Raw genomic sequence first — 13,036 nt, 5'->3', positions numbered from 1 at the left:
CTGTCTACGATTTTGAAAGTTCCCAGGCAGTGCCCGCTTGTCTTTCTGGTGTAGGTAGAGCATATAATCGGATTTTTATATATTTTTATGGCGCTGGAAGGGGTGCAGTAGAGTAAAATTTTTGATAACGTTGGGAGGAATATATTAGGGCGAAATTTTGATGTTACCAATGGGAGGGCTGCATGTGAGGCATGCAGTGCAACGTGGAATTTGGGTACCAACGCAGCATTTGCTCCAGGACTGAGTAAAACCACGGAAAAACTTGGTAGAGTTGGCCGGTTGCAGGACCTACCGGATGAAAACTAACTTCTAACGAGCAGTCCGGCATTAACGCGAACCATAACATTAGAACCTATCTGGCTGTTGCTTTATTTTCAAAGTTTACATATGTGTTTCTACATTCTTTTGCATACTTTAGATGAGCAGCAAACATTTGTGTATCGCATTTGCAAAGAGTTGTAACTGTTTAAGTAACTGTTTAAATTTATATCTCTATTGTGGAGGGGGGAAGGTTTGTTGCTCATCCAATGACAGGATTTTATGATTACAATTCTGATTTAATCTCATTTTCTTTTGATTTATTGCACGATCCCTAACGGGCTGATAATTTCGACACGGACCGCCTGGAAAACACCGCTTTCAAAATTCCCTCCATTGTTTTGCGACGTGTTAAGCGGGCGATTGCTTAACGATGTCCTGGGCATTATTGACTTGGAAGCCCTTGCCGTGGAAACGTGTTTACCGACCGCTGCCTAGTAATGGCCTACTCTACTCTTTCCAATATTCCGGTTCTCAGCCGTCACGTAACAATATATACTTTCGGTCTAACGTTGCTGAAGTTCATTAATTTCCCTCTGTAGTGCTAGTTATTTAAAATCTGTATGAATTGTAAATATTTCTCTGCAATTAAATGTCATTTTTTTAAAGATGTATGTAGTATTACTGCTCCCTTTTTTTATTGCTAGTGGGATGGGACTAAGTCCCTTGTACTGCGGCCGCTTCTGGCCTATTGTACCAGCCCTAGATGATAGGTGAGGGTGATATGGAGAAATCCGTGGAATGAAGATTGGCAGGGGAAACCGAAGTACTCGGAGAAAACCTGCCCCAGCGTCACTTTGTCCACCACAAATCCTCCTTTATAAGAGCCGGGCTCGAACCCGGGCCGCCGCGATGGGAAGCCAGCGACTAAACGCTTTAGCTAGGGCGCGGCCTTATTGCTCCCTTACATTAACATGAAAAATTCTATTTAAGAGTATATTGTTTTAGACTGTACTGTACTGTTTCTTGAACCCCTCAGGACTTGAGGAGAGCGTAGCTCGGAAAGTAATGTAAGCACATACAGTCCTTGCACAGCTTCCGCTGTATAATACGTAGCGTTTCTTCCGGAGGAATCTGAAAAGTGTTTGTTTTGCGTCCATCCTAAGCCCTGCTCCCATTTATACCAAGCAAGGAATATTGTTTACTGAGGCTCACGCATTAGCAAAATATCCTGAAGTAAGAAGAGTATGTTCCACTGTACATGAAGCAAATTATTTTAGGAAGTTATTTCAGTAAATGGCTTATTAAATATCTTAAAAATACAGTAATATATGGAACGCTATTTTATTCTTCCTATTACTTCCGAAACGGTCTGCTTCACAAAATGGTACCCATGTATTTGAGGTTTAATATGGAAGTAAATATAACTGATATATATACTTGTTGAGTATCAAGGAAACTGTATTCTCTTATATCCACAATTTATGTTACCGACAATATATCATAATAATGCACTGTGATTGCTATTGTAGAATTAAATGAAAAATTATAATAGTATTTCCCACTTCATGTGAAAACTCCTCTAAAGTCAATTTCGGTATTGTTCAAGAGGGATTTTAAAAAGTTTCACGTAAAAAAAGTATTTGTAGTGTTCCCTAAAATAGGTAAATTTATCCTTATAATAGACCGTGGAGTCCCATAGGGTCGTGACACGTCGAGACTCCCACATTTTCTCTAGACAATCGACTCAAAGAAAGCGGTAAGGTTGTCAGCCTTACACGCCGGCCCCCTTTACCCCCATGAAGATTCCTGATACTCATTTCTGTTAGAGGCCCCAGGGCACAGTGAGGCTGGAAGGATTAGAATAAATAAAAAATCCAGTGACTTCATCGGGAATCGAACCCGCAACCTTCTGGCTTGTAGCATAGTGCCTCAACCAACTACCGTTCTGCGTCCCCCGAATGTTCCTTGTTACACGCATAATGTACTGTAGCTTATGTGAGATTTACGTTCTCATGGCGGTGAATATGAAAATGGCTTTCTTCTGGGAAGTAGTGCCATGAGGTCTGGTTGCATTCCCGCGCGGATTGATTTACCGGCTATTCTTCCTCTTTCCTACCCCACAGTTTTTCACCTGACAATGCCTGCATTGTGTACCTGCATTCAGCCTTCTGCCCTTTCGTGGCTAAGTTGTCGTATTATCCCTTTTGTGGTTTGTGAGACACAACTGTACTTGCGTTCGACAATGTTGCCCTTTCGCAGAGCAGTAGATCGACCTCCTGAGATCTTCACTTTGTGTCTCGATACTACTCCAGAAACTGTGTACGATCCAACCCCTCACATTTCCTCTTCGAAGAAAAAAACTCGCAATATTTCCCTCTAGAAATATTTTTTCTCGCCTGTTTCCCCTTGCATATTTACACCGTGGATCTAGGGACCGCCGTCATCCACTGATTTCCTCAAGGTTCCATTTCTCTTTTCCTTTCACGAATTCGGCCCCTTCATTTCATGCGCGGTATATAGTTTTTTACTCTGACGACAGAAGCAACATTCTCCTCCGAAATAATTGTAAATATATAATAGAATATAATTTGTCATAGCCCCACAAAATCAATAATTTTAACATATCTTGATGGATATACCCGTATACACAAGTAAATCAGAAAGAATTGTTTTCAAATCGTACTGTGCTTTAACTTCTCACGGTAGGGCCTTTCCGTATCTGCAGAACTCATGAGGAAGTGATTTCTCTCTGTTACCAGTCCGCTAAGGTTCACTTAGTGGGTTTAATACAATTTCCGGCAAGGCAATCTGGGCTGAGATCACTACGGGGACTGCTAACGGAACAAGTTTACGCCCTCACTTATACAGCCCCGCCATAGAGTACTGCCAAAGAAGTTGCCGAAAGACACAGGCGTGTCAATTATGCGGAAATTTTAGAAATAATTTAACTTTGTAGTGGAAGTTTGCAGAAATGAAATGAATTGACGTTTTGATTTTTATTCATTTACATATGCAAATAAAAGTTTCAATAAAATCTGGTTTCCTAGCGGTGACACCTATAAACATTTCATTTAAGGGCTAACGCAAAGGACATCATTACCTAGTATCAATGTATTCATAGCATTTGCACCTTTTGTTCGTTTCTGGTTATTTCGTAGTAGGTATGTTTCACAAGACAAATAAGTTACCAGACTGCTGGGCAAGATTTTGGGAGAAAAACATAGGTGATTAATCACCCTAATTCAAGTCCAGTAATGGATTACTCTCATTAACTCTCAGCCAAGTAGTCTAGTCTCAATCATAGTGCGAAACTGTATGCCTTACTCTTCCTCTTCCTCCTCCTCCTCCTCCTTGGATGTTAAGTTAGGATCACGGGTTCGAAATCTGCCGAGGGACATCATATGCTCGAGTGTTCTGGTTCTGTTCTTTAGGTAAAGACAAAATATTATTGTGACATAACTTCATAATCATTGTCTATTCCATGGTGACGGCTGGATAAACACGTAACATTCCCTAGGCCATTGCTAGGCAACGGCCACTACGAGAGTTGCAGACATTGTTAGAAACTATGTTTTGTATGCAGCCCTGCATAATTTAAGAAAAGGGCATATGCTATAACCCTCCCTCTTCTTCTTCATTTCATGATTTAGGCAGTACAACATGTTCCACAGTCGCATAGTGACCCCATTTCTTCCAAGGTCTTTCTCGGTCTAATCGTCTATCATTTTAAACTGCTCTGGTACAGTTTATTTGTCCAGTTATTTTCTTGTGCATCTGTTTTATTTGTATTGATTTAATTTTCAGTTCTTTCCTAACATTAGTGTTCTTCATTTTTTCTAGTCTAGTGTAGTCTTCAACTGTCCTTAGGTATCTCATCTCTTCTCACTGTATCCTGTTCATGTCTCGTATTTCAAGCGTCGAACATTCATCTCCACACAGCAGAGACGGCGCACGTCATATTTATATGTCAATCTTACTGACGAAGGTTCCGTCCAAACAAATTTACACAATAATATCTTACATAAATCCGATCTTCACGAGTGCACACAGGTGCTCTGTGTTATAAAATATATTTCTCACATTCCTTAAGTTATTCATTACTAATTATAACATCATTTATTTTTTATTAAAATTCCGTAACTTCAAATATAATTGGTCTATATATACTTAAATAAGCGTAGATATTAATATATCCCTTCAAATAGGCGATACACGTAAATGCACATAATACAGTATTGCTTTAAAAACAAATTTTACGGCGGTCACTGTTCAGGCTGTGGTTGCCTAGCTATCCGAACGTGCTATTGTGTGTCAATAATTCTTGCTCTCTTTTTGGTATAAATATAAATATGCAAGTATTCGTAGACTCTCTGAGTGCAATAAATATTGCCCTTAACCAATAAGAGTCCGTGATTCCTGATTCGTGTCAAGCCACGAAGAGACATTTCGGTGCAACGGAGTTACAAGAAAACAAACTTCTCCAAATTTATTTGATATTGCCAGAACTGCAATGGGCAGGCCAGTTAACTCTCTTGCTGTGAAACTAAATATAATGTTAGGCTATACTAATTTTGTTTAACGTTACGGACTGTACAAACGAATACTGCGGTTTCTTTTAGAATTTTAATATCTCTGAAAATGTTATCAACAAAATTCGGAATATTTAAAATTCTTTCATGAAGCGGCAGATCTCTTCCCAAGGGGGGGGGGGGAGACACATAATTCGGTTACGTGCAACTTATATAGCGGAGTATTTCTTCGCTTTATAAAGAAGAGAGAGTCTGCACTTGGTCAGAGAGAGAGAGAAGGGGTTCCGAATTATGGCTATAAACGTTCCAATAGTCTACTTGAATTAGGTAACAACAGAGTTTATTAATCTAAGCAGTATACAAAAACATCTGTCAATAATTTTTATCTACGTATATTTTTACAGAAACCACAAACTTCAATTTAAATAGAAATAAAAGCGCATCTAACAATGAAAGCCAGCAGGTTCCGACCGTACTTGCATATTCTGTTCTGGGTAATGTTACGTGTAATTGCAAAAAATAGTAAATCTATCCCTGTAACAGGCCTTGGAGGCCCATGGGGTTGTGAGACATCGAGGATCTCACATTTTCTAGAATGTCGGCTCACAGATGAAAGTGAGGCTATCAGCCTTACGGATCGGCCGTTTTCTGTTAGGCTGATCATTTCTATTAGGCTGAGTCGACGCCAGGGCCGTAGTGTGACTGGAATGAGTAGGTCAACTGAAAAATCCAATTACGTCATCGAGAATCGAACCCGAAAAATTCCGGCTAGTAGCATAGTGTCTCAATCAACAACGCTACCGCATGCCCCACGTGTAATTGTAGTATGTACAGTTTTATTACTTACAGGCAATGTACCAAAGTTCTGATCCCTTTGGGACGACTCGAATGGTGGAGACACCTGGATCGAAGGTGCAAATTGTGGGGGGTGAGGGGGGTTAGGAGAAAGAAAAAGAGGAACTGTAGAGAGAGTACCAGTGATTCCCTCAGAGGGGCGACAAATTAACAATTATAAATCACGCAAAAATATATCTACGGAAACTACATTTGGCGAGTACATAACTTAGTAGCTGTGGAATAATTAGGTTACAGAAGATGTTGAAATTGGTTTCCCTTCGCCTGGAGACACAGGCCGACAAGACGCTCCATGTTCGCGAATGTTAGAGCCAGTATTGCAAGAGGCACTGTGGCAAATATGAAACATCCTACATATAAGCAGATGAGTTATATCCTGACACCGAGGAGGCTAAACGGAGAGGCGAGACACAAATGGGCTGGCAACGGGTAAGTTCTGCAAAGGACGCAATATTGCCAAGTCTGGTTATATTCGTTAAATTAATGTTAATTTTTAATTATTAATTCAGAGCCTAATTCGAGTAGATCACTCTGTAGAAAATATGAAAATGGAGACATGAAGGCTTGAAGGTCTTTTTATCTCGCTTTCCACTGGTTTCCATCCAGCGCACGAAAAAGAACAGTCTCCCTTTCTATTTACGCTACGAACATCGGTAAGAGCCGCTGGGTTGTCATTCCGCCATGAAGACGGTGACAGTATGTGCAGAATTGCAACATTGTAAGCTGACTGAAATGGCACCATCACCCACAAACAGGACCCACAAAGGAGATTCGCTACAATTTAATTACTTCTTTGTATATTTATTAGGGGATTCGTTTCTCATACTCACTTTCATAAACTGTAATATTAAAAATTAGAAATATAGACTAAAAGAAGCCCTTATAAATAAGAATTTTTTATTAACATGATAGCTGAAGAAATGGATACTATTGTTGTTAGATTCATCGACCAGCAGAAGGACTTATATTCGTAACTGATCTCTGTCGGTGATCTATGTTAACACAAACTCACGCAGCACAATGCCGATTTTGCTATAAATATATATTCATCTATTTATTTACCACCCAAAATGCAAATGTTCGCATCCCAAACAATAGAGATGGAAACTCCTTCCAATTCTCCGAAGATCTGTAGTAAATGAAAGCAGTAATAAACTCAAAATAANTAACACCACATATACACGGTGCCAAATCCCAGAAGACTGCTTTCTTCATACTGTGAAAAAATTGTTACAGAAAGAGGAAACGAATATTAAAATAATTAATGATTTTCTGGACTTACCATGGACATCCACATTTATCCAGGCCATCATAGGACTTTCAAGAGCATCGTTCATGGCTCGACATTCATATTTTGCTCCCAGGTCTCCCCTTCCAAGCTTCAGATGAACTCTGTTCCTTCCTGTGCCCACACTATTTGCTCCGTTCTCAGTGCTATATTCGCCTGTAACAAAGATATTTTAAATTAAAAATGGGAAGCGTAATTTATGTATTACAACTTAGATTACATCCTACTGTGTCTTTAATGAAAGAGATCTTAAATAAACAAAGTGTGGAAGTGTAGCGTGGATTCAGTTCGCTTATAAAGGGTCCAGGGAGAGCTCTTGTAAACAAGGTAAAGAACATTCGTGTTCCACAAAAGGCGGGGAATTTCTTGTATACGTGAAGAAGTCTTTGGTTCTCATGAAGTACTCTGCTCAATATAGGTTGTGTGTGCGAGCGTGCGTATGTGTAATTATATAACACTGGCAGAATATCTGTCAATTTATGAACACAATCATCAACAGATAATAGAATATCGATATAAGGTCACATGTTAAGGAGCACTACAGCACAAGCCAATATATCATACATTGCAGTCTGGGTGTGAGGCATAATTGTTGTAGATTATGTAATTATGGGCAGCAAATTATAAGACTTAGAACTTGATCTTTGCGTAGCCGTATAATTCAATTCCCATAGCATTAACTACTACATAACATGCGAAAATGAATGTGCAAAAAAGTATCTTTACAGAAAATTTCCATACAACATATCCATTCCATATAACAATTCCGGACACAGACACAGGCGAGATGATGAACCATATGCACTGCATCCTAAAGTCTCAGGCTCTATTTGCCCCCTTACGCTTCCAATATTCCTTCTGTCTCTTGAAACAAACCCGTTCTACGTCAGTGTACCCATCGACTATGCCCTGGCACCCTTACAGGTGGTCATAATCTATTTTAACCTTGAAGTTAGAGTTTTCCGTGGAAAATCGGTTCGATAAATATTGTTACGTGTGCGGAGTTCCGTGACAGATAATTGTGGAATCTGGATTAGACGAAGCTGTTTATTGGATAACTTGTTTACAGTCACAACTACATACAATCGCTCTCAAACAGCACCTTCCAGACGATGCGAACTGATTCGCCCATCGCCTCTGATCTGATCACTGATACGGTCCTCCCTGATCTCCCTTCTCACTTCTCTGTCTGTTCAAGAACACAATTTATTTCATAACCGCTTGGCCTACAGACTAGGGGATGCCGAATTCAACAGTTCATCCCTCCGTTGTCATGAAAACGATCCATCCGTTGCTGTGAGAATAAATATTTACCTCAGTTGTCATGGAAACGATACCTCTATTGTGAAGGAAACATCTGTCTATATGGCTTAAGAGACGCCTCTTTAGGAGTCGCTACCTATGCAGTGGATGCCTCTGTATGCGGTGTCTCGGAAAAGTGTTTTAAAAGGCGTTGTCTAGCAGTGGACGCCGGCCCAGATATTCTGGCTTTTAGGCGGCACTCCACAATATGTAAGAATTCCTGACAGACATGCAAATCAGAAGCATTTCCGTATGGACCAGGCTTAGCAGGTTATTACTTTATATACATTGTCTCTTTCAGAGCCTAGACATTAGTAAGAAGCATTTTCCTCCTCCACGCTATTGTGTTCTTTCTTCTACTTGCGTATCTTTATTGTCCTCTTTCTCTTCCTTCGTCTCTTCCATTAACTTTTACTTCTTCATTTCCCTTTTCAAGTATATTTTATTTCCTTGATCTTTTCTGCCTTTTACAATACCTCTTTACTCTTACTCTTACTTCATTTCCTCTTCCTAGTCCTCTTCCTGTTCCTCCACATAATCTTCGTCACCTATTCCTACCAATCTCATTTTCTTCAGTTTCTTCTCCCTCTCTTCCTAATACATATACGTATACTCCTCCTCTAATTATTCTCCTACTTCTCATCCTCATATTTTCCTTTATCTTGGTTTCATTTTTCTTTTTCTCTTCAACGTCCAGGGCAGAGTCTCAAAGGTTTATTTAAGAAAGTAAATACTCAAGCGGTTAGTCGCCGGATTCGCACCGCGACGGCCCGGGTTCGATTCCGGGTCTTGTTAAGTGAGATTTGTGGTGGACAAAGTGGGGCTGGGGCAGGTTTTCTCCGAGTACTACGGTTTCCCCTGCCAATCTTCATTCCACCAACTGCTCCACAATCACCCTCACCTATCATCTGGGGCTGGTACAATAGGCCATAAGTGGCCGCGGGACAAGGGACTTAGTCCCGCCCCATTAGCATTAAAAGAAAAAGAATGTAAACAGAAAATTCATTGTCCTCTTCAAGTGGCAATTACATGTGAACAACCTCAGGTTGTCGTGGATAAACTGATTATTTAAAATCTGGCTCCCTTCACTAAATTCTGTAAATCACTAGACGGGTTAATCATATCCTAAAGTTTCGAAAACACTACACTACACTAGGTCTATCTCGAAATTTGGATTTGCGTCACTGAACTGTAATTCCATATATGTACATAATATTAACGGGTTCCTAGGCAGCGTTGTAGGACGGAAAGACATTCACTACAGACTTCAGAGCGACCTCTTTAAATATGTGTTTATGGAAAGCGCATTTTCCACAGTCATATGGAGTAGAAGGGGGTGTTGGTTAGGGGGGGAAGAGAGGAGAAGTGCGAGAATTTCTCCAGTCGTGGCACGGCCATGTAATATGTCTTTTGCAGCGTCTTCTACTTCTATTCTTTTCATCGAATCCATTATTTGGTTGGCCCTACCTCCTACGTTCCACATTCAATTCTCCTTTCCTCTTTCTCCGCTGTGTTCTGTTTTCCCGTTCTTTCTTTCTATCTCTTCGTTGTAGGGAGAAACAAAACGATAACTGCGAATCTGAATTAAAGAATCCTGACACTCATTGGCTGTAGGAGTTCCGAATTTATAGGCAGTTTTCATTCCATTTTTATTACACATTTTTAACAATCCTAAACTTCGAAGTTATCAACTAAGAAGTTCTACGAACAGAATATTTCGTAACAAACACTATTCAGACGGAACGAAAAGATTAATTATTGTCATAGAAAACATAAGTATTCTATAAAACACCACAGTGATCTTATTTTTACAAAAGAGGAAAGAGTTCAGGTTCCTAAAAGATGAAATTTCCAGCTCATTTTTTCTAAGTAACAGTTCTACAGAACTGCATTATAGTAAAACTTTCAAAGACAAACTAATCAGTCAGATGATAATGTGAATATATACACTGCATGAAAGTAACTGAAGATTTCCTCTCTTGCATGTACATCCATTGTATGGCATGAAGTTCATTACTGCTTAGTAATGGACAGGCAGATAATAGATACTGTTATGTATATATTTACAAGGCACTTTAACTTCAATAAACTGAGAACTCAAAACACGCTTAACCTACAGAATAAGGGCAAAAACACTGATTAGAATTGCTCCTCAAATATGGAGGTACAATTTTCAGAACATCCCAACTAGCCTCCTAACTAATTCACTCACTCACTCACTCACTGACAGACTGACAGACCGACCAACCAACGAATTAACTAACTAATCAATCAGATAACTAGCCAACTAACCAACTAACTGACAGACAGACAGAACAACTGGCCAAATAATTAACGGAATAACAAAATACCTACGTAAGTAAGTCACTAATTTCATACAGCTGAGCTTTCTTGAGAAGCCAACAGTCGCTCAGCTACTCAAGAATTTCCCAACATTTCATGAATCCCGAAGATTCATTACCGTGTTCACAAGAGCCTACCCCTATCCTAAGCCAGATGAATTTAGTCCACACAACTACATCAGATTTATCTAATAGCCATCCTAATCTTATCCTCCACCTACATTTAGATCTTTGAGGCTGTCTTCATCCTTCTGGCTTTGGCACCCCTGCCCTTAAATTCGTGCTGCATACTGTAACGTGTTTTGCCACTGAAGACGCCGTTCAGATTGTTAATTGTTTTATTTAACAACCTACAAATCGTAACTACAATTAATTATAACACTGTTGCGGGTTTAGACAATTTACAAAACCTGCACGCTAATCTATTCACTCTATCATCAGTAGTCTTCACGTGTAACGCGGGAGATATACAAGTTTCTCCGAATTACACACTCCCAATATCTTCTCAGTTATCACATAAATTCTTCCAATCGCGCGTCCGGTTATCCTTCCACGGCTGCTATACTTCATCTGAATTATGACGTCATCTTCACGTTCACGATTCAGTCGCTACAACTGAATTCGGCGACTGCTAGACTTCCACTGGCCTCGGCGACTGCTACATTTCAACTCTTACTGAATACTAGTAACTGGCTCAATCCTCCTGAAAGTCAAAGTCAAAGTCACAGTGCGACTGACGGTCGGTCAGTCAGTCAGTGAGTCTTGGTGTCGAGCCCCATTTGTGGTTCATGACCAGATATTAATCATTATCGTTTGACAGTTACGGTCTTGTTTCTGTGGGGCGCCTTCTCTGACGAGAGTACAGGTCTGTCTTTTGTATATGTTGCTGGCCCTTGCCAGCGCTGTTTTTCTCGGGTCCAAGTCCCTTGGGACTCGTGACCATATTTTACTGTCTCAGAATTGAGACTTCCCTTTTCGTCGCCTCCTATGATTCGCATGGTCACGGTGGAGGTATTTGACCCCGCCTCCACACGGGGTAATGTTCCTCCTGAAGTGTGTTCGCTGCTCCTTATTTAGGCTTGGCACGGACAACACAGTGAACACATTGCTGTCCTTACTGTTGCGTAACTTGGCAACCGACGGTTGATCAAGTGTCTGTCTTCGTGGTAACTCGTTCCACCTACCGTTGCATAGCAACGGTTAGACATACCACAATACTTTGCTTGTCTCATCCGCCTCGACGTTTCTAATCCCATGGATGTGTAATCCAGGTCTTTTTAGTGATACGAAATCTGAATATCAGTTTGGGTCAAACCTGTATCGGTGTTCTGGTTGTGACAAGAACTTAGACACTGCAACGACAATGATCGCCTACTGGATTATACTGTTTCATGAGAAGTGTGGGGTGCGGGGGGGGGGGACAAGAACTCAAGGATCACAGTAAAAATATCTGCTCCAAGTGTACTTTAAAGGTAATTATATAGAGCAGATTTTTTCTTGAAAAATTAATATTATATAGCTTGTCAAGGAGGTCCTCGCCTGTTATTTTAACCCACTGCAGCCCGTCATTGCTCCCTATCCCAAGCCCACAGAGATTCAGGCTGTACCTTCCCATCCTATTTATTTAAAATAAAATTAGGGGCTTCTTTCTTTCAGGCATTTCGACCAAAAAATTGGATATATTTCTTATGAATAATACATTGTTATTCTATTATTTCTTACTCTTTAAATACTTCTCTCAATTTTATTTCTTACTATTGTGGGAACTGCCCACAGTCAAGCAAGTGTGACAACGCAAACGTCATTGCTTAGCAACAACGAGTAAACAACGGTTGCTAGGCAAAAGCAAGTAAACAGCGGTTGCTAGGGAACTAGTAAACACGCTAACCGGCAATAGCAGCACCTATTACGTAACCGTTTTCCATATGTCCGACTCCAGGCTACATAAGAAGATACACTGACTTGCAGTGAGAGTCTAGAGTCTAGCTCTACCGTTCTACAATACCAGTTCAGTGTTCAAGCAGTTCACTATTGTTGTTATCCATCTGTGTATACTGTGCAGCTGCAATAAATCCTATAGGACAGTTCAACTAGTGGTTGTCTATTCATTCATACGACATCCCACATTGGTGACCCCGACTAAGCATGGACGACGCAAACAGTTCACCAGCAGAAGTGTCCAGAGTGGCTGTGCGGCTCCCGCCGTTCTGGCCCGAGCGACCAGCCGTGTGGTTCGCCCAGGCCGAGGCGCAATTCACCTTGGCCGGCATTAGCAGCGAGCGCATCAAGTTCTGCCACGTCATCTCGCAGTTGGACCAACGTTACGCATCGGAAGTAGAGGACATTATCACCTCTCCACCCGAACGAGGCCCCTACACCCTACTGAGGACCGAGCTTGTGAGGCGGCTATCCCCATCGCCAGAGCAGCGCATCCGGCAACTCCTCACGGTCGAGGAAAT

General features: G+C 40.8%; 1 protein-coding gene across 1 annotated transcript in view; it reads right to left on the bottom strand.

Annotated features, from left to right (window-relative positions):
* The window catches only part of LOC111862320 (titin), a 584,441-nt gene that overhangs the window by 354,549 nt on the left and 216,856 nt on the right, over positions 1-13,036 (bottom strand). Inside the window, exon 5 of the mRNA XM_023847603.2 lies at positions 6,928-7,089. Within this exon, the coding sequence (XP_023703371.1) occupies positions 6,928-7,089 (162 nt within the window). The remainder of the gene's footprint in view (positions 1-6,927; positions 7,090-13,036) is intronic.

Source organism: Cryptotermes secundus, unplaced genomic scaffold (genome assembly GCF_002891405.2).
Source record: "Cryptotermes secundus unplaced genomic scaffold, Csec_1.0 scaffold319, whole genome shotgun sequence".
Taxonomy (NCBI): domain Eukaryota; kingdom Metazoa; phylum Arthropoda; class Insecta; order Blattodea; family Kalotermitidae; genus Cryptotermes; species Cryptotermes secundus.
This window is presented reverse-complemented; position numbering and strand designations above follow the sequence as displayed.